The sequence below is a fragment of the Hemicordylus capensis genome, chromosome 5, assembly GCF_027244095.1.
Source record: "Hemicordylus capensis ecotype Gifberg chromosome 5, rHemCap1.1.pri, whole genome shotgun sequence".
NCBI classification, from domain to species: Eukaryota; Metazoa; Chordata; class Lepidosauria; order Squamata; family Cordylidae; genus Hemicordylus; species Hemicordylus capensis.
In genome coordinates, this window is record NC_069661.1 from 134011356 (window position 1) to 134034340 (window position 22985).

General features: G+C 42.6%; 1 protein-coding gene across 7 annotated transcripts in view; it reads left to right on the plus strand.

Annotated features, from left to right (window-relative positions):
* PHF21B (PHD finger protein 21B) overlaps positions 1-22985 on the plus strand; it is a 201616-nt gene that overhangs the window by 88653 nt on the left and 89978 nt on the right. For all 7 annotated transcript variants that reach the window (XM_053255331.1, XM_053255332.1, XM_053255334.1 and 4 more), the window contains one exon: positions 21563-21910. In XM_053255331.1, coding sequence (XP_053111306.1) covers positions 21563-21910 — 348 coding nt within the window. The remainder of the gene's footprint in view (positions 1-21562; positions 21911-22985) is intronic.

Here is a 22985-nt window from a genome sequence, read left to right on the forward strand (position 1 = left end):
TCAATTTTTGAAATGTCCATTTCAGAAATGTTCTGTCTAGGTTGAAAAGAGAGTTTGCTTGGTTTACTGTGCTGTCAAACCTCTACGCTCAGTACCAATGTAAACATGCATTTGCAAATTCAGTTTAGAGGGTACAGAGAGTGTGGAAGATTGATCAGGTCTTGTGCAGGGGGAAGAATCGGTATATAATATATTTGAAATTAGCATTTTCAAAATTACGGTTTGTTTTCTTTTTAAAAGTCTTGGGGTTTTAAGGGGGATGTTAATCAGTAGAGATAACATTTGAAATAAGATTTATTTTATTAATTTAATACATTTCTATACCACCCCAAATGCAAGTTCTCTGGGCGGTTTACAAATATGAACCAATTTCATATTTTATAATATTTTTTGTTAACTGCATGTAAGGGAGCACATCTTTTCTTGCACTGCTCAGTGAAAGGGCCTGTGTACCCTCTTTCACTTGGAAGCAGAAAATATACAAGCTCCTCAAGTTCATATCTGGGTCTGAAAAGTAAATGTAAACTTCAATGAACTTCATGCAGAGGAAGGAGAAATTATTCAAGGATGCGGTTTGCCTTCAGAACAAAGAGAGGGAGACATATCAAGAAACGTGGGCTTCACAGTACTGTCATGAAAGGCTACGGTGATTTATCAAAACTTAACGAGATGCACCTCTCAAAAATGCAAATATCTTGTCTGGAATTGTATAATGAACATTCCTTTGCACAATAAAACATTTTTTACTTGTTTGGGAGGACACTTACTGAGTCTTCATATGGCCTGCTTCATGTTCCTGACCATCATGATGCCGTTTTGTTTTCCCGAATGTTGAAATAGGAGCATGTTGAAGTTTTAAACTGTGTGTAGATTTCATTTTATCTTACTCTATGACTGAATAAACCAAACAAGTGCAAAAACCTCAAAAATGAATAGGGACATAGCAAATAACAGAAAGCAATGGAGCTGGAAAAAGCTAATGTGTGTGAATGACTTGAGCGGTTAATCTCACGTAAGACTACAGCTTTAAGTTATAGGAGGCCCAGCACTGCCCAGTAGGGAATAATTTAAATACCGCATAGCCTATCAAGGGAGAATGCTTGTATGCTCTTGCAGTTTTTGTTAAACAGGCCAAGCTAACATTTGATTCCTCCATCTTTGTAAGCTATTTTATAAGGAGGAAATATTTTACAGCTTTCCCACAGATTTGTAGTCTTGATTGCAGTTTTCCATCCACGGCTGATCATGGATAAGGAGGCCCATGACACCCTTGAAGTTGTATGAAACAAGATCAGTAGACGAGAAGGCTTTCGATCAGCCGTCATCTTATTACAATCAGCATACTGAGCAGTTATTCCTAAGATGAAAGAAACAGTGATCTATTAAATGTTGTTTGAAGTGGATCAACATTGTACAGGAATTCTTTAGTCATACAAGGACAGACTCTCCCCTGCTTGCAAAATGGGTGAGCCTGCATTGCAGTTCATAAAAGATGTCTCTTTTGATGGAAGAAGCAAGCTAATTAAAGGGAGTAGGACATGAAATGCCAGCTTGTAGATTTCTTGCTGCTGCAGAAGAAACCTACCCCCACCCCCATTAGATTCCTCTTTCTTAATCTGATGCAACAAGAACAGAAAGTCAGCTGTGATTCAAGCTCCTTGTTCTCATTTCCTTGATCACTGACATGGTTTTCGGTAAAAGGGGGAAAGAAAGTCAACATAACAGAGGAGACTGTTGTGAAGGTTTTATTTTAAAATAACCCCCTCCTTCCTCTTTTCTACAAGAAACACAGATGCTTCTATAATGTTTTGTATTACGTGTTTTACTTTTCTCATTAAATTCCATCCTCTTTTCCTCTTGCCTCCTTATTCATTAAAATGCTGATTACAAGTCAGTAAGCACATAATTCAGCTCTTTGATGAGTGCACTGCCAGTTAGGAATACAGGAAGAAATGCTAATATTTTTTTTAACCCAGCAAGCTGTCTAATGGCTTCAGAAATTAAAGGATAATTGCATATAAGTGAATTACGTTTTTTGCTTTTACAAGCCCACTGTTAACATTATGAAGGTATTTGTAATTTTTTAAAAAAAGTTTCATATCAATTTGTTAATTCTTCATCAATCTTTGTCTGGGGAAAGAGACATATTGTTAGATCCGGTTCTAATATGAATCGGTTCATGTTGCTGCTGAACCGGTTCGGCAGTTCGAGTGTGGGCTGGGATGGGTGCAGCAAGAGACACCTTTAAAAGTGAGTACTTCAGGTCCTACCTGCATGATTGCCACTCCATGCAGCTTCCTGCTGTGGCAGCCCCCTGCTGCGACAAACCTCCTCCTCAGCAGCCTGAGCACGGCGGTGCAATGGTGGCATGCAGATGCCCTCTGTGCATGCCGTTTGTGTGGTCAGCAACACCATGCTGACCTAGCAAATGGCATCTGCACATGCCCAGAGGCCATGTTCGTGCTGGCACCACACCGCCACTACGTGTGGGCTGTTAAGGGGAGCACCGTCACAGCAGGAAGCTGCATGGAGCAGTGATCATGCAGGTAGGGCCTGATCTACTCACTTTTAAAGGTGCCTCTTGCCACCCCCATCATGGCCCACACTCAAATCGCCGAACCAGTTCACTGGCAACACAAACAGATTTATATTCAAACTGGTGCACGAACCGAGGTTCATGCACATGTCTACATATTTTAAACCTGAACACTAAAAAAAAATAAAAAAAATAAAAAACAGTTTCAAGGATTTCAATGGAATTTACTTTCTGATAAAGGCTGGTTCACCAGTCCACTACATCACTGGATTTTCCACTTGGTTACTCAGTACTTGGTAAATCACAGATGAATGTGTGAAATAATTCAAATGAATAAAACATTGTATTTGAGTCTGGTTATGCTTCTGGATCCGAACCTCTGCCTGATGTCCCAGGTTGAGGTGGTGGCCAGAGGTGCTTTTTATCAGCTTTGGCTGATATGCCAGCTGCATCTGTTTCTTGAGATGAATGACCTCAAAAAGGTGGTACATCTGCTGGTAACCTCCAGACTGGATTACTGTAATGCGCTCTATGTGGAGCTGTCCGTGTACGTAGTCCGGAAACTGCAGTTGGTCCAGAATGCGGCGGCCAGGTTGGTCTTTGGGTCATATCGGAGAGACCATATCATTCCTGTGTTGAAAGAATTACACTGGCTGCCCATATGTTTCTGGGCAAAATACAAGGTGCTGGTAATTACCCATAAAGCTCAGCTTAGGTCCTGGGTATTTGAGAGAACATCTTCTTCACTATGAGCCCCACCGTCTTTTGAGATAATCTAGAGAGGTTTGCCTGCAGTTGCCGCCAACTTGCTTGGTGGCTGCTCGAGAACAGGCCTTCTCCGTTGCTGCCCCTGGACTTTGGAATGCACTTCCTGTTGAAATAAGAGCCTCTCCCTCTCTGGCAACTTTTAAGAAGGCACTGAAAACACGTTTATTCACCCAGGCTTTTAATTAGATTTATGGTTTTAATTTTTAATGCTAGTTTTAAATGATTTTAATGTTAATGTGTTTAATGTTTAAATGATCTTAATTATTTAATTGATTTAGTTTTGATTTTAACTGTTAATTGATTTTAATTGTTTTTGTTTGTTATAAACTGCCCTGAGCCATTTTTGGAGCCATTTTGGATATAAATCAAATAAATAAATAAAATTATGAAAATTCTGTTCAAGGTGTTTGATTTGTATTAGCCTGTTCACACTTGCTTAATGTTGCAGTTATCAAACAACTGTGTACGTGAATCAGCCCTAATTGTTCATATGCTCACAGCATTTACAAATATAGTACTGAAATCAAAATTAGTTTCTACTGCTGATTTTTTTTACTATTACACATAGTGGTGCAACAAATGTTCCCTACCAGACTTAATGTTTACAGGGGAAAGAACATAAGAACAGCCCTGCTGGATCAGGCCCAAGGCCCATCTAGTCCAGCATCCTGTTTCACACAGTGGCCTGCCAGATGCTGCTGGAAGTCTACAGGCAGGAGTTGAGGGCATGCCCTCTCTCCTGCTGTTACTCCCCTGCAACTGGTACCCTGGCAACTGGTACCGCAACTGGTAGCAATGAGAATAGATTTTTTTTTCTGCATCAGAGTATCCTGTCCTTTTCATGGAGGACATGTTTAGTGGTGGTTGTGAACGGAGACCTTTTATCATTCTGATTTGAGAAATTAAGTTTAACTGAAATCTGTGGGATATCCACATAATGAGGCGAGTCTCACGATCAGTGAGATTCATCGGAAGGGGATTTGCGGTGAGAGCGGGCTTAGCCTGCTCTCCCTGCAGACAATCAAGCCAGCAGCCCTGGGTGGCTGGATCGGCCGCCCACACGACTGACGGCTCCGTCATGGATCCAGTGGGGGCTGTGGGGATCGGGGGCCGCATGGCCCCTGGAAGGTCCAGGATGCCCCACACAAGCCCGGGGTCTGCTCGTGTGTTGCCACAGCGTGGAGCCGCGGCACAGCAATACACTGTCAAAAAATGTGGTTAACAGAGCACTTGCTCTGTTAACTTCTTTTTAGGTGAGGGCTACCTAAGCGGGTTACCCGCTTTGAGGAAACCGGGCTTGCTTACGAGCCCAGTGGTTCTCACGCTCGCCCAGAAGCGGGCTAGGCTCCCTTAGCCCGCTTTTGGCTGATTGTGAGAATAGCCTCAATGACATTTATACACCTGTACTGAGTTGTGGGAAAATGCCGACAGTATACCACTGTAGTCCATCACATGGAGGCCCATTGATTTTGCAGTTCCTTGGATCATGTCTATATGGAATACTCCATATGGAAATGTCTATATAGCCCCATTTGGACATGATGCTGAACCAATGAACCAATGTCTGTATACTCGTACATGTTTTTGTGGAATGACTGTACCTGTGTTCCTGTTAAAAGTGAATCTGGGTACAGGCTCCTCATATGCATGGTACATATAGGAAGTGCACTGCTGTACTTGTGTGAATCATTGTACATCTGTACACTAGTTGTATGAATGTTGGACATAATGTGTGAATGGGGCTGTTGTGTGGACCTTCCTCTGGAAGTGCAACAACTTTTTTCTGTATTGGAATAAATGATCTAGGAAGCCTAATAATAAATAATAGGAATAGAACTGCCTAATGGAAGCAACATCAAGAACCTGGAAGAGAAAGAACATTACAAATACTTGGGCATTCTCCAGGCTGATAACATCGCACACACTGAAGTTACAAGAAAAATTAAAATAATTGACATAGCAATACCAGGGGATAGCAGAATAGAAGAAAAAGATATAGAAAAAATACAAAATACAAAGCTTTACAAATTGAAATTGAAAGGCTGTGGCAGAAGAAGACCAAAATAATCCCAGTAGTAATTGGCGCACTAGGTGCAATTCCAAAACACCTTGAAAAGCACCTCAACACCATAGGGGCCACAGAAATCAACATCAACCAATTACAAAGCAACTTTACTGGGAACGGTCTATATTCTGTGACGATATCTATAATAATAACAGCAACAACATTGATAATAAAATTCAACCATCCCAGGTCCTTGGGAAGGACTCAATGTGTGGATAAAACAAACCAGTCAATAACACCTGTCTGACTAAACAACAACAACAACAACAACAAATATAATTCATGTACAGTTCTACCCCCCCCCCCACTAGTTTTGAAGAAATTTAAACAGTGTTTAAGAGTTTCAGTTAGGGACAAAAGGAAAAAGGAAAACATGTGAGAGATCTTGGGTGCATGCATATACTGTAGCTTACACTTAACATCCTTGGAATTGGGCTGTACATTTTGCAAAATTAACATATACTTACTTCAAATTACTTCAATATGCATGGAACAATGCTTACACATCAAAATATTAGGCCAATTATAAAAAAGAATATTAATCATCTAATTTATGTAAATGGGGAACAACTTAGGATACAAAAGCAAATACAAAGACTATCATTAATGTTTGAATGTATTTCCCCCCACACTGAAGTAATGTTAGGAACATGATTAACCTCTTTAGTGGAATAAAGGAATAGCTAACCGTTTTCATGATATTTTAAAGTCTCTTGTGGCCAAATTTGCAGATGACACTAAACAGTTTAGGATAGTGAAATCCACAACAGATTGTGAGGAACTTAAAAAAGATCTCTCCAAACTGGGGGAGTTGGCGACAAAATGGCAAATGTGGTTCAATGTAAGCAAGTGTAAAGTGATGCATATTGGGGCAAAAAAATCCCAAAATTCGCTTATACACTGATGGGATCTATGGTGCAGCCACATCTGGAGTACTGCATACAGTTTTGGTTACTATATCTTAAGAAGGACATTGTAGAACTGGAAAAGGTGCAGAAGAGGGCAACCAAGATGATCAGGGGCTAGGAACACCTTGCTTATGAGGCTAGGCTACAGGATCTGGGGTTCTTTACTTTGGAAATGAGGTGACTAAGGGGAGGCATGATAAAGTTGTATAAAACTATGCATGGAGTGGAGAGAAGGGGCAGATAAATTTTCCTCCCTCTCTCACTACACTAGAACCAGGGGCCATCTCATGAAACTGAAGGTCTGGAAACTTAGGACGAACAAGAGGAAGTATTTTTTTTCACACAGCACATAATTAATATATGGAATTCTTTGCCATGGGATGTGGTGATGGCCACTATCTTGGATGGCTTTAAAAGGGGCTTAGACAAATTTGTGGAGGACAGATCTATCACTGGCTACTAGTCTGCTGGCAACAGACTACCTCCAGCCTCAGAAGCAAGATGCCTCTCAATACCAGTTGCAGGAGAGCAACTGTAAGAGAGAGGTCATGCCTTCACCTAGTGAGGAGAGCTGGTCTTGTAGTCGCAAGCATGACTTGTCCCCTTAGCTAAGCAGAGTCCACCCTGGTTGCATATGAATGGGAGACTAGAAGTGTAAGATATTCCCCTCAGGGCATGGAGCCACTCTGCAAAGAGCATCAGAAGGTTCCAAGTTCACTCCCTGGCATCTCCAAGATAGGGCTGAGAGAGATTCCTGCCTGCAACCTTTCAGAAGCCGCTGCCAGACATGAAGACAATACTGAGCTAGATTGACCAAGTATATGGCAGCTTCATATGAGACCTTTTGCCTGTGGGCTTCTCAGAGGCTTTGGGCCACTGTGTGAAACAGGATGCTGGACCAGATGGGCCTTGGGCCTGATCCAACAGGGCTGTTCTTATGTTCTCTTGAGCTAATTGAATAAGGATATAAATTCTAAATAAAAATTACCAGTCTATATTTTAATGCATTAAAATATTTGGGTGGTAGTGGTCATAATAATTATGAAGCCTCTGGTAGTAATTAGCTGAACTGTTGTAGTATCACAAGATTTCTGTTTGCCATCGTCTTAATAAAACATTAATGAACTCAATTTACTTTAATTCAGTCTCACATTTTAAAAAATAAATTGTTTAATAATTGTACCATATGGGTATTTAATGCATAGGATACTCATTATTAACTGTTGAGGATTTTTTAAAAAAGAAAACATTCATGTTTATACTCACCTAAAAACCATAATCACTAGTTGAGACTTCTGGGAGAAAAAGTACCTTTTGCATTTTTAAAGTACATAAGCCAGAGCAAAACTATTATGGCATATATGGAGAAATACATTGGCTCTGCTTTGTATAGTTTTAAATTTATAAACAGGACTCGGCCATGCAGGATGCTGGAAATCACAAACAAAGCAGCTGCTTTTTCAGCACACTGAAGTATGTTTGCATGTGACTGGCATACATATTTCCAACTCGAGTTTGATTGTGGCATCCTGCCGTGAAAATGAAAGCTGTGTTGCCATTGAAAAGCTCTGCTTCAGAAACGGGGGTATTGTGAAGTCTCTTGCGCTGTGGTTGAGCAGCAGTGAGCTGCTTTCAGCATTTAGAGCCAACTACTTTTTATCTTTTGGATTGGCTGTTCTTTTATGGTATTATGTTTTCAAATACAATGGTCAAAGCAAGCTTAAGAGATCCTTATTACTTATTGTTCCAAAAGAAGAATACCTTCTGCTGATTGATTCCCCAAATGAAGATTTCCTCTTTTAGAAAGGAGAATATTCTTTTTAATTAAATTTGGCAGAACAGCAATATGGCAAATGTAGCTTTTGTTTGAGGGTTTTTAAAAAACCTATCCTATCAAAACCTTTGTTGTTTCTGCCAACACCCCTTTATCATACTCTCTCTAGTGTATAAAGTCAAAAAGAAAGACATTCATTAAAGAAGAAAACCAAACTGTTTCTCGTGGCAAGAAAATCTAATTAGGAAAGATGTTCTGCTATGTTTGATCAATGCATTTTTTTCATGGAATAGTTGAAATTGGCCACAGTGGTGGCCTTGGGATTTTCAGGTCTCAGTAGGTTTGCCAGCTTTCAGGGTTTGACCAAAGGTTTGGCATTTCAGCCTCTTTCCCAGGACCAGCTTGGATAAGATGTTAAACATGTCCTCTTTTTTCTGTTTTGTTTTTCCTTTAAAGTAGCAGGTGCAGGGTGGGGGTGGGAGTGGTCCTGATCATGATAGCAGTGGATGAGGGTTTCAATTCCTTATATTGTTTTCCTGCTGAAAACAGCAGTGATGATATGGAGATCTTACAACCAGGGCTGGCCTTTCAGATGTGTAGTGCAGATTTGAAAATTAGAAAACTATGTAGGTGCAGGGCCTGCTGTTGGAGCACATCTTGCTGTCCCTTATATCTGACTACAGACAGTTGTAAATACTAATCTTCAGATACTTCTTCAGAGCTTTATCTAATTTTAGCCCAGAACCTGGTTAAGTGATACAATTCTGCCCTGAGATAGATAGATAAATAAATAATAGTAATAATAATAATTAAAATGTCTAATAAATGTTTAATAGTGATTAAAATTAATAATAATTTAAATGTCTCTTAAAATATTAAAAATGTTTTCTCCTCACTAAAGGGGACCTTACTTGATAATTTTTCTTTCTTTCTTTCTTTAACATACTTAAATAAATAAATATCAACATTTATCTATCCAAAACTTACGTTTCTGGGCGGTTTACAACAAAGCAAAATAAATGACAACAGAAAAAGTTAAAACATTACAACAATTTAAAATTTTAAAACAATATTAAAACTATTCAAACAGTATTTAAGGCCTGGGTGAACAGATGCGTCTTTAAAAACTTTCAAAAAATTGTCAGATGGGGAGGCTCTTATTTCATCAGAGAGTGTGTTCCAAAGCTTCGGGGCAGCAGCAGAGAAGGCCCATCCCTAACTAGCCACCAGATGGGCAACTGCAGATGGACCTCTCCTGATGATCTCAATGGGCAGTGGGGTTAATGACAAAGAAGACGTTTTCTTAAATAGCCATGGCCCAAGCTGTTTAGGACTTTATAGGTTATAACCAGCACCCTGTATTTCCCCCGGAAACTTATTGGCAGCCAGTGTAGCTCTTTCAATACAGGAGTAACCTGGTCTCTCCGAGATGACCCAGATACCAACCTGGCTGCTGCATTCTGGACCAACTGTAGTTTCCAGACAAGATACAAGGGCAGCCCCACATACAGCCATTGCACTAATCCAGTGTGGAGGTTACCAGCATCTCTGAAGTCGCTTATCTCAAGAAATGGACACAACTGGCATATCACCCGAAGCCGATAGAAGGCACTTCTGGCCACTGGCTCAACTTGGGACACCAGGGAGAGGCTTGGATCCAGAAGCACCCCCAAACTGTGTGGGGAAGTGTGACCCCATCCAGAACTGGCAGATCAAACTCATATCCCGAGTTTTGACCTCGCACAATAGCACCCCTCATTGTACACAATGAGTACAATGAGTCTTGACTGGATTCAATGTCAGTTTGTTGTCCCTCATCCAGCCCATCACCTCCTCAGGCAGGCACTTAGGGAGGTTGACATGGAGAAATAGATTTGGGTGTCATCAGCATACTGATATTACCCTGCACCAAATCTCCTGATAATCTCTCCCAGTGGTTTCATGTAGATGTTAAACAACATCTGAGACAATATGGAGCCCTAAGGGACGCCATACAAAAGTTCAGATTTTGAAGAGCAACAGTCTCCAAGGGACACCATATGGAACCTCCCTGAGAGGTAGAAGTGGAACCACTGCAAAGCAGTGCCCTGCACTCCCAACCCCACTCAGATGCTCCAGAAGGATACTATGGTTAATAGTTTTGAAAGCTGCCGAGATGTCCAAAAGGACAAAAGAGCTCTTCCTCTGTCAATTAGTTAATCAGTTTCCTCCAAGACTGTCTGGAGCTGGGAGGCCACCACCCTCTCAATTACCTTGCCTAGCCATGGAAAGTTGGAGAAAGGCCTGTAGTTGCTCAACTCTGAAGGATCCAAGGTAGGCGACTTCAGAAGTGGTCTAATAATTGCCTCAAGACAAGGAGGCATCCTGCCTTCCCTCAGAGAAGATTTCTATCTTATATGTTTTAGTTGTAAATCATCTTTCTGGCTGTCCTGTCACTCTTTGACCTCGGGGAGCACTGCCAACATTCCACATAACCTTACCTTGCTCCTCTGCAATGCCAGGTGAGTCCAAAATAAATCAGAACTCATCCATGATTTGATCATGGATGAAGGGGCCGACCTGGTGTGTATTACTGAGACTTGGTTGGGGGAGGCTAGTGGTCCAGTTTGGTCCCAGCTTCTCCCGCCAGGATATTCTATAGAGGAGCAGGTGAGGGGACGTGGGCGGGGAGGTGGAGTGGCTGTGGTCTATAAGGATAACATCTCCCTTACCAGGGTCCCTGTTAGGGTATCGGACCATATCGAATGTGTGTACTTGAATTTGGGGACTAGGGATAGATTGGGACTTCTGTTGGTGTACCGATCGCCCCGCTGCCCAATGGAATCCCTTACTGAGCTCATGGACTTGGTTGTGGAACTTGCATTGGAGTCTCCCAGACTTTTGGTGCTGGGGGACTTGAATATTCATTTTGGGACCAATTTGTCTGGGGCAGCTCAGGAGTTCATAGCGGCCATGACGACTATGGGCCTATCCCAAGCGGTCTCTGGATCTACGCATATTGCAGGTCATACGCTTGATTTGGTCTTTTATTCTGATCAGGGTGGTGTTCCGTGGGTGGGGACTCCTACAATCTCCCCGTTGTCATGGACGGACCACCATCTGGTTAAGGTTGGACTTACAACAGCTTTCCACTTTCGCAGGGGCGAGGGGCCTATTAGAATGGTCCGCCCAAAGAGGTTACTGGATCTGGTAGGATTCCAAGAAGCCTTGGAGGGATTTAATGTTGTCTCTGCTGGTGATCCTGTTGATGCCCTGGTTGAGAACTGGAACATCTTGCTCACCAGGGCAGTAGACACGATTGCTCCTAAGCGTCCCCTCCGACCTGCTTCAAAATTGGCCCCTTGGTATACGGAAGATCTACGGGGGCTGAAGTGGCAAGGTAGGCGACTGGAGCGCAAGTGGAGAAAAACTCGATTCGAATCTGACAGATTATGACATGGAGCACATTTAAAGATCTATGCTCAGGCGATACGTGCAGCAAAGAAGCGGTTCTTTTCTGCCCGTATTGCCTCTGCGGATTCACGTCTGGCGAAGTTGTTCAGGGTTGTGAGGGGACTAGTATCTGCTCCCTCTCCCTTGAACCAGAAATTTGGAAGCATCAGTTACCCGCTGGGTGTGTTTAATGAATTTTTTGCAGACAAAATCTCTCGGATTTGGGCCGACCTAGATGGAGACTCCACAATTAATTTGATATCTGAACCGGAGGAATCCGACAACTCCTCTTATACGATTCGACTGGATCAATTTCAGTTTGTGATTCCTGATGAAGTGGACAAGCTGCTTGGAGTGGCGAGGCCTACTACTTGTCCTCTTGATCCGTGTCCAACATGGCTTGTTCTATCTAGCAGGGAGGCTGTTGTAGGCGGCCTGGTAGAAATCATAAATGCTTTTCTGGGGGAGGGCAGGATTCCTCCTTGTCTTAAGGAGGCAATTATTAGATCTCTTCTAAAGAAGCCTGTGTTAGATCCCTCAGAGTTGAGCAATTATAGGCCAGTTTCCAATCTCCCATGGCTGGGCAAGGTAATTGAGAGGGTGGTGGCCTCTCAGCTCCAGGTGGTCTTGGAGGAAACTGATTATCTAGACCCATTTCAAACTGGTTTTTGGGCAGGCTATGGGGTGGAGACTGCCTTGGTCGGCCTGATGAATGATCTCCAATTGGCAATTGACAGAGGAAGTGTGACTCTGTTGGTCCTCTTGGATCTCTCGGTGGCTTTCGATACTATCGACCATAGTATCCTTCTGGAACGTCTGAGGGTGTTGGGGGTAGGAGGCACTGTTTTACAGTGGTTCCGCTCTTACCTCTCGGACAGATTCCAGATGGTGTCGATTGGAGATTGTTGCTCTTCAAAATCTGAGCTTAAGTATGGTGTTCCTCAAGGCTCCATACTCTCTCCAATGCTTTTTAACATCTACATGAAACCGATGGGAGAGATCATCAGGGGATTTGGAGCTCGGTGTTACCAGTATGCTGATGACACCCTGATCTACTTCTCCATGTCAACTTCTTCAGGAGTTGGCATATCCTCGCTAAATGCCTGCCTGGAAGCAGTAATGGGCTGGATGAGGGAGAATAAACTGAAGCTGAATCCAGATAAGACGGAGGTACTTATTGTGAAGGGTCGGAACTCTAGAGACTGTTTTGATCTGCCTGTTCTAGATGGGGTCACACTTCCCCAAAAGGAATAGGTTCGCAGTCTGGGAGTACTTCTGGATCAACGTCTCTCCTTGGTTTTTCAGGTTGAGGCGGTGGCCAGGTGTGCTTTCTTTCAGTTCCGGCTGATACGCCAGCTGCCCGTGTTTCTCGAGATCAATGATCTCAAAACAGTGGTACATTTGTTGGTAAACTCCAGACTGGACTTTTGTAATGCGCTCTACTTGGGCTGCCTTTGTACGTAGTCCGGAAACTTCAGTTGGTTCAGAATGCGGCAGCCAGGTTGGTCTCTGGGTCATCTCGGAGAGACCACATTACTCCTTTGTTGATGGAGTTACACTGGCTGCCAATAGGTTTCCGGGCAAAATACAAAGTGCTAGTTATAACTTATAAAGCCCTAAATAGCTTAGGCCCTGGGTATTTAAGAGAGCGTCTTCTTCGCTATGAGCCCCACCGGCTGTTGAGGTCACTTGAGGAGGTCCATCTCCAGTTGCCACCAACTCGTTTGGTGGCTACACATAGACGGGCCTTCTCGGCTGCTGCCCCGAGATTGTGGAATGCGCTCCCTGCTGAGATACGATCCTCCCCATCTCTGGCAATTTTCAGAAAATGCCTGAAAACACATCTCTTCAACCAGGCTTTCTTGGCTTTTTAAAACTTGTTTTTAAATTGTTCTGATTATTTAATTGTTGTTTTATGATGTTTTTAATTGTTAATCATTGTTTTATGCTTTATAATTTTTGTTTTAATTATTAACTGATTTTACTGGTGTAAACTGCCCTGACTGAGCCTTTTGGAAGGGCGGTATAAATGTTTTAATAATAAAATAAAATAATAAAATAAATAATATTTTCAAAGCACACACCTAAGTGAGGTAGGTGTGCGTGAGAGAGATGTGTATTCAGTTATACAAAAACTTTCAGTTTAAAATGAGTTAAGGTGGCTTTACATTTTCACTTGTGCTGTAAAAAGTGTGGAAATTGCCACTTAAGGTGCCCCTCTTACTTTCTGTGTCATATAAGCTGTAAATACTTTGTACAGTTTTGTATATTATGCTGGCTTTAGAAATGAGGCTCCATGTACCCACACTTTGCCTTCATCTTTCAGCTCAAGATTGGACTGGGGAGGGATGCATCCAGGCAGAAATTCATCAGGTGCAGCTTCCCCAATCATGTCCTAGAGCTGCCCCTGATGAATTTTTGTTTGATGCATCTCTACAAGGCACAGTGTTTCCCCAAAATGTTACTTATCCAACTGTAGTCCTCAAACAACCTGCACTCGATTCAATTGGGTGATTGAGTCCCAGAAAGTTTTCCAGGCTTACATCAGTGAAACCACAGCCAAAACTGGTAACAGCAGCTGAAAGAATTGTTCCCATTCATGTAAGAGGAACTTTTTTCAAACCTGAAGAGTGATCTATTAATAGCAAACAGAAAAGCCTGCATAGCCATTATGATTTATTTTGCCAGGTGATGTGTGAAACTCAATGACTCTTGATACAGTAATGACATATATTTTTATCATGTTCAAGAACAAAGCAAGTTGAAGTGTCTGCTACAAATGGAAGGAAGGGGAGGGGAAAACTGAGCAACAAGGGTAGCAGCTTAGCTCATTCAGAGCTAAGTCAAATAAAGAATAGAACATAATTTACAAATATGTTTATCTCCACCCTTAAAATGGATATTTTCTCCATTTTAGGGGAGGAACTGTGTCAACATGTTCTAAGGCTCCATCTTCTTATCTTGAATTAGCATTCGATGAAATGCAATTAAACTCAGTGCACTAAGTCAGGAAATGTTCCAGCCTAACAAACTTTCCTTCCTCCTCTTCAGGCTAAGGACCAAGAAAACCCTTACAAATGACAGCAGCCTGATGGTCATGAGGAGAAAGGCCTCCTAGAGGAGTAATATTTGAAACTGATATGTTCCTTGAATGTCTGCATGGACATTTACAATTGTACACAGCATTTGGGGGAAGAACTCTGCCTGACAGAGATGCATCAGACAGGAATTCATCAGATGTATCCTTAGGAACTGATTGTACCTGAATTGAACTATTGGATTTCTGGTTTAACTCTTACTGTATAGGTGGCATTTTGGAGAACCTACTTTTTAAAGATGCATCAAGCAAAAATACACCAGGGCCAGGGGCGTAGCAAGGTTGGAGTGGGCCCAGAGACAAAATTTTAAAATGCCGCGCCCCCCCCATCACTGAGCTCAGCTCATGAAGTAAAGAAATCTTAAATGAGGCTGAATAGTGGTAACAAAAAGCATATCTCTCTATCTATCTATCTATCTAATCCCAATGTGTCACAATAGAACATCATCCTAAATTATTTTTTAAAAGGTTTTGTAAATTGTGGACGCTGCAAGTCATTTATGGTACTAGAGAAAGACATGCTGTTTGGGTAGCTCCAGGTCTTAACACTCACATCAGTTTTAGAGGAGGAATACAACTGAAGGAAGCCCAGGCGGGTGCGCAGCTGGGGGAGTCATGTGACTTGCCTCTGCCCCCACCCAAGGCAGTGGGCCCCCAGACAACTGTCTCCTCTTGCCCTATTATAGTTACGCCCCAGGGCCATCTCTAGGAGGCAATTGGGAGAGCTGCAACTGTTAAATTTCTGCCTGAATGCATCCCTCCCAAGGATCCAGCTGAAAGACCACGGCAAAGTGTGGCTCCATGGCCTCATTCGTAAAGTTAATATTATACACAAAACTGTACAAAGTCTTTACACCTTATATGGCATGGAATTTCAGATGGGCATCTCAACTTGCAATTTCCATGCTTTTTAGAGCACAAATAAAAATGTGAAGCCCTTAACTCTCATCTTAAACCAAAGGTTTTAGGATGACTGATTTATAAGTATTATCAGGAAGATTAACCAGTTCCTGTATTACTACAGTTTTTGCTTCTGAATACGTTTGCAGGAATTATGATGGAGCATAATTCCTGCAAACGTATTCAGAAGCAAAAACTGTAGTAATACAGGAACTGGTTAAGGATCCTAGGCAATTAAGCTTATTGAAACCAATTGAAAATTGAGATCAATTTCAATATATAGTCAACCATTTTAGCATCTCAAACAAGTTTGCAGAGGATTATAGGCTCATATTCAGGCTGAGCTTGATTCCACAGTTACTGCAGAGTCTACTGTGGAGGTGTCCAGCAACTCCTCTTATGAGATTAGATTGTATCATTTTCAATTTGAGACTCCTGAGGAAATGAACAAACTGCTTCAGACTGTACGTCCCACAACCTGTTCTCTTTGCCCAACTTGGCTTATCTCATCTGATAATTATATTATCAGAGAGGCTCTGGTAAATATTATAAATACTTCTCCTAAGGAGGCTATTTTTAGACCACTTTCAAAGAAAGCTGCACTGGATCCCTTGGAGTTAGTTAATTACAGACCTCTTTCTAACCTTCCATGGGCAAGGTGATTTGAGTGGGTGGTGGCCTCTCAACTCCAGGCAGTTTTGGATGATGCAAATTATCTAAACTCATTTCAAACTGGCTTTTGTGTGGGCTGTTGGCTTGAGACTGCCTTGGTCAGCCTGATGGATGATCTCCAACTGTCTATTGACAGAGGGAGTGTGACTCTGCTGATCCTTTTGGATCTCTCTGTGGCTTTCAATACCATTGACCATGGCATTCTTCTGGATCACCTAGGGGAGGTGGGATTGGCAGAGATGCACCTAGGTAATGTTGGAGCCTGGACCTAAAGGCCTTTGAAGGTCCCTCACCCACCCACACAGTATTTTTAACACAACCACACTGCCCCGGACAGACTAAAAAGGATTTGGAGGCCCCCAGGGAGTTTGGGAGACCTGGACTTTGGCCCTAAAGGCCAGGGGTAAGAGCACCTCTGGGGATTGGGTGCCACTGTTCAGTGTTCCGTTCCTACCTCTCTGGTAGATTCCAGATGATGTTGCTTGGAGTCTGCTAAGCGAGAACTAAAGTGTGAAGTTCCACAAGGCTCCACACTGTCTCCAATGCTCTTTAACATATACATGAAACCACTGGTAGAGATAATTAGGAGATTTGGTTCAGGGTGTTATCAATTTGCTGATGACACCTAGATCTGTTTCTCCATGTCAGCTTCATCAGGAAATGCCACATTTTTCCTAAATACCTGCCTGGAGGCAGTAATGTGCTGGATGAGAGATAACAAACGGAAGTCGAATCCAGTTAAGACAAAGGTACTGACTAGGGGTGGGGGGCAGGACCCAAGAGATGGTTTAGATCTGCCTGTTGTGGATAGGGGTGTGCACGGGACCACAGAGCTGTGGTCCGGCACTGGGGTGGGGGGTTCCTTTAAGGGTGGGGGAGGGTTTACTTACCCCTCCCATCAGTTTCCCCCCTCCGGCACGCATATTCTCTTTAGTAACCGGGGCAGCAGGATACCTCCCTGCCGCCCCTTCCCCCGCTTGGCTGCAAAAGGATGCAAGAAGCCTTTTGCGCATGTGCACGTTGCGCACGCGCTTCACGTCTCCGCGATGTGTGCGCATGTTGTGCATGCACTTCATGTCTCTGCGACGAATGCCCATGCGGCCACACACACGTGCACAAGTCATGGAGACATGAAGCGCGCTCGACATGCGCATGCACAAAAGGCTTCTTGCAGCCTTTTGCAGCCAAGCGGGGGAAGGGGTGGCAGGGAGGTATCCTGCCGCCCTGTTTACTAAAGAGAATATGTGCTCCGGAGGGAGGAAAGTGGTGGGAGGGGTAAGTAAACCCTCCCCCACCCTTAATGGAACCCCCCACCCCAATCCCTTCGAACCCCGAACTGCCCATGTCCGGACCGGTCCGGAGGCCTATAGAATGGCCTCCGGACCGGTCCGGGCACATCACTAGTTGGGGTTACACTTCCCTTGGGGTTACACTTCCCTTGAAAGATCAGGTACATAGCTTGGGAGTGCTCCTGGACCCAAAGCTCTCCCTGATTTATCAGGTTGAGACAGTGGCCAGGAGTGCTTTTTATCAGCTTCGGTTGATACATCAGCGACGTCTGTTTATAGAGGTGAATGACCTTAAAACAGTGGTACATATGCTGGTAACCTCCAGGCTTGACTACTGTAATGCACTCTGTGTGGGGCTGCCTTTGTACATAGTCCAGAAACTACAATTGGTACAGTTGTAGCCAGATTGATCTCTGGGACAATGCGAAGGGACCACATAACTCCAGTTTTAAAAGAACTGCACTGGCTGCTGATATGTTTCCGGGTGAAATACAAAGTGCTGGTTGTTACCTATAAAGCCCTTAAAGGCTTGCATCCAGGCTATTTAAGAGAGCGCCTCCTTCGTCACAAACCTTGCTGCCTGTTATAATCTTCTGGAGAGGTCCGGTTATGGTTGCCACCAGCTCATTTGGTGGCAACACAAAACCAGACGTTCTCTGTGGCTGTCCCAGGGCTTTGGAATATGCTCCCCCGCTGAAATAAGAGTGTCTCCTCTGTTTTCGGGAAGAATGTTTCAAAACATTCCTGTTCTCACAGGCTTTTAATTGAATTAAAATAATAATTTTAAATAATTTTAAATAAAATAATAATTTTAATAATTTGTTTTAATAACTGTTATGCTTTTGTTTTATTGTCATGTATTTTAATTTGTGTTGACTTTTAAATATTTTAAATTTTGTACGTTGCCTAGAGGTGTACACATATCAGGCAGTATAAAAAATAATAAACATACATGAGGACCAGTCAGGCTTTATAAAGAATTAGAAATTATCTACAACAGAAATTTAATTAATTTGTCAAGTTTGCCTAATAGATTGGATATACAAGTTTTAATGCTGTTTTAGATGCCAAGAAGGCTTTTGACAGCATAGAGTATAACCATCTGAAGCGATGCCTTGAACAATTTGTTTTTAGTAATAGATTCATAGGTGGATCAGTATGATTTATCAAAATGATACAAGCAGAAAAATAATAAATGGATGCATATCTGAGAGCTTTAATATTCTTTGAGGAGTGAGACAGGGGTTCCTTCTCTGCTTTCTCGATTGAGCCAGTTTCAGAAGCTATTAGAGAGGACCAAGATATTCAAGGTTTAGAAGGAATAATAATAGTATTGAATCAATCTATATGCTAATAATATAGCTGTAACAATCATGAGTAATCTTTTAAACTGATCTTCAAGTTAGGAGAGTGTGCTAAAATATCTGGATTTAGCATTTAGGAGAGCCATTGTGGTGCAGTGGTTAGAGTGTTGGACTAGTTCAAATCCCCATTCAGCCATGAAACTCACTGGGTGAGTCTGGGCCTGTCGCATATCTCTCAGCCTAACCTACCTCACAGGGTTGTTGTGAGGACAAACATAAGTAACCATGTACACTGCTCTGGGCTCCTTGAAGGAAGAGCAGGATATAAATGTAAGAAATAAATAATAAGATAAATAGGTAAATCTGAATGGTTTGGGATCAATATTCTTTAGCACTTAACAATCAGTTGGCATAAGTTAGATTCCCTGGTGTACAGAGATTAGATACTAGGCTTGTGCCCAAAACGTTTTGGAGCCCTTTTATTATTATTTATAAAGGCCTCTGAAATGTTTCAGCTTGGGAGCAGGGTTCACTGTTTCGGTGCCAGCAGGGGTGGTACTTTAAGGGCGGGGGAGGGTGTAGTCACCCCTCCCACTGCATTTCCCCTGCCGACACTCCGTTATTTTTAAGCCCTTCGGGGCGGCAGCATTTCTCCCTGCCTCCCTATTTCCCTCATCGGCCGGAAGTAGTGACTGCATGTACACGTGCATGGCAGATGGGTGTGTGCACACGCATGGTCACTACTTCTGGCCACTTCTGGCCGATGAGGGAAATGGGGCGGGAGGGAGGAACGCTGCTGCCTCAAATAACAGAGCACTGGCGGGGGAGATGTGGCGGGAGGGGTGAGTACACCCCCCGCCCTTAAAGTACCACCGGCACCAAATAACATTTGGGCACATCCCTATTAGATACAGTATTTCAGGGTTTAGATGACTCAAATAATTGAGAATTTAATATCCTTTAATCATAACAAATTGCTTCAAGAAGGGCAAATTGATATGGAAGGATGGGATCAACCACATGTATCTTGGATTGATCAAATAGCCACACTTAAGATGAGTGTACTCCCACGTATTTTATCAATGGTACTTGTTAGGGATGTGCCTGAAGTGTTTCTTGGCTGTGAGTTGGTGCTTTAAATGGAGGCAGGCAAGTCTTACCTGCCCCTCCGTCACTCTGCCACCACCCGCTGCCACCCCAGTGCGGCGCTGTCCCATAACAAACAGCCCCACTGTCTGTTCTTACAAGAAACACAGTGTGGGGACTTCCTGCTGAGCACTCAAGATGGCATCCACGCACGCACAGATGTCACTTGTGTGACACTGACATGTAAATGCTGGGATGCTGCATTTGGGATGCTAGGAACATGGAACTTCCTGTTCCCAAACAGGAGGTCCCTGCACAGCGCTGTGCTGGAGTGTCAGGGGGTGGCGGAGGATTGACAGAGGGACAGGCAAGACCTGCTCTCTCCATTTAAAGCACCTGCTCCCCCCCGTTGAAACGCTGGCTGGAGGAACTTGAATCATTTTGGCGCCTCTAATTAGAGGCACTGAAACACTTCGTGCACATCGCTAGTACTTGTAAAACAAATGTTAAAAGGTAATACATAATTTTATCCACTCAAAGGGGGGGGGGGAAACCAAGAGTTTCAAAGTATGTTTTATAGATCTTGTGAAAAGGGAGGTTTCACAGTCCCAGATCTTAAAATATACCATCAAGCTGCTTTTTTAGGTTATCTTCAGTGTGGTTTTTAAGAAACAAAGCAGTTGTGTTGACAAGAAGCAGTGTTGGTTCCATTACATTTGGCATTCTTTAAAGATGACAATGATTTTTAACTAATAATCCATTTATTGCAATTGATTAAAGCTTGAGAGAAAACTATTCCCCAAAATGCCTCTTTTGATGATTTTTATTACAATAAAGAATTCGACAGCATAACTCTAATAGGGGATATTCAGTTATGGAAGGACAATAATTGAACTAAAATTAAAGATTTAATTCACAATGGAATGATGTTAACCTATAATGAGATAATACAGAAAATTCATCACAGAATAGCTTTGTTTCACAATTTGCAAATGCAACATTTTATTCAGACTGTATTATATGGGCAACAGGGGATGAGGGAGGTGTCATTATTTGAACTTTTAATAGATCAAGGAAAAGAGCAACTATGAACATTGTGTAAATTGTTGATTTCTATGGATTTGTCCATAGTGAGGTATCTGTGTAAGTGGACTGCTGATTATTGGAAGAGATATGGGTTAGATTGTGGAAGTGTCCAAACTTACCTATAGCTCCAACCTACAGGAATTTACTATAAATTGTTATTTAGGTGGTATTTAACCCCCACACAGATTGACCTGTATTTACCCTACATATCGAGATAAGTGATGGAGATGTGGTAGTACAAAAGAGATATATTTTGGAGCTGTTCTAAAATACAGGTCTTGAAAAAATGTAATTTTGTTCATAAACTTGGTTATAGAATTAGATAGATGTCAGCTGCTTGTGGAGTGATTCACTTGCCCTTTTATTGAAAGCAAACAACATTCCAATAAATCTCTGTGCTTTCTGTCCCCATCAATGCTGTTTGACTGCTATTGGTTTTTCTTAAGTTTCTTCTTCTGAATGAGGGTCATACTGGGTGGGGTGGAGCGGAGCATAATTTTCAGAAAGCTAGCTGCTGTGCAAAAGGAATAGACCCTCATAAGCATTTCAGAGAAAATTCAAGAGTTTTCTTGAATGTGGAAAGTGGAATGTGAAAAATGTGGAAAGGCTAAGAGCTGCTTTTCTTCCTCCTTCTCTTTCTTGCAGAAGCTGGCGGTGCGGAGCTGCTCTGTCGCTGTGCTCGTGGGAACTGCAGGAGGGAATAATAGCAACAGCAGTGCAATTAATAGTGGCAACAGCATCTCCAACAGCGCCAAAAAGCCTGTGGTGCCAGCACTCCTCAAAGAACCTGGAGGAGGAGGTGGTGGCCCAAGCCCTCAGAGCCTGGCTCTTTCCGTGCTTCCCACCAAGGGCCCCATTGCCATGGTGACTGCGCATCTCAACGGTGGCCTAGGCTGCAGTGCCAAACCACAACAGAGGGCACCCATCAACCTGCGGACCAATTTGGGTTGCAGTGCCCACCGTGTGCCTGCCGAGCCAGGATCCTATTTGCAGGTGAGCAGCTGAAGGAGGAGGTGCAAGATATAAATGGGTGGATGCTGAGGAGGAGGAGGAGGAGGAGCTGGCCTCCTCAAAACTGAGGGTGAGGGAGGGTGACATTGCTGCAGAGATGGCATGTATGTGTGAGTGTATGGGATTGCAATAAAGTATCCAGGAAGCAAAACAATACATGTACAGATCTACACATTGGATATAATTCTGCCCCCCCACCCATTTTGGAGATATGTAAAGAGTGTTTAAGAGGTTCAGATAGGGACAATAACTGAAAAGGGGGGGGGAAATTGAGAAATCTTGGGTGCATGTATTCATTTTTCAAATGAATTTGTAATTGTATTTCATGATGTTTTATTTTAAGGGACTGGCAGTCTAAAAATAAACCCAAGGGAAACACCAGCAACAGTCATTGGGAAGTATGCTGGGATAGTATGCTGGATTGAGAACAATTGTATTCCCACTGCTAAATATAAGAGATCCACCCTTGGTGGACCTTTTTGCCCAGACAGCAGGGACTCTTTGTTCTCTGCCCATTTCCAGCCACCCAATGTAAAAATGATAAGTGAAATTATAAGAAAAACCTTAATATGCAAATGTGGCTCTGCATAGGAGTTCAACTACAGGCCTTTAATATTAAAAGGCTGATAAACCCTTGCCACTAAAAATTTCATAACTGAAGAATACCATAATTTGTTTCCTCTCTTGTGAGAGGCAGCTGCATACTCTGAATTTCTTTGGGGAAATAAATAGACAATGTTTTCTGACAAAGTAGGTGACAGGACTAATGATAGCTTCATTGGAAATCATAATCAGAATTCCTGTTACACAGATACCAAAAGAAATGAACTTAACAGTACAGCAACACATTCTGCTACCATTCCATTCCATTCACCCCCTTTTCTTTTTACTGTGGACTGTTTTTGGGTTTTTTGGTAAACTTTGTTGTGTTTTTTATAGAACAAACTCATGGCTACAACTATGACACTTAATTGGGTTGAAAGTTCCCTTGGTTAGATTAGAATAATGTGATGCTGAGGAGCATGACAGAAGACAAAGTGTAGCTTTGATAAACTAC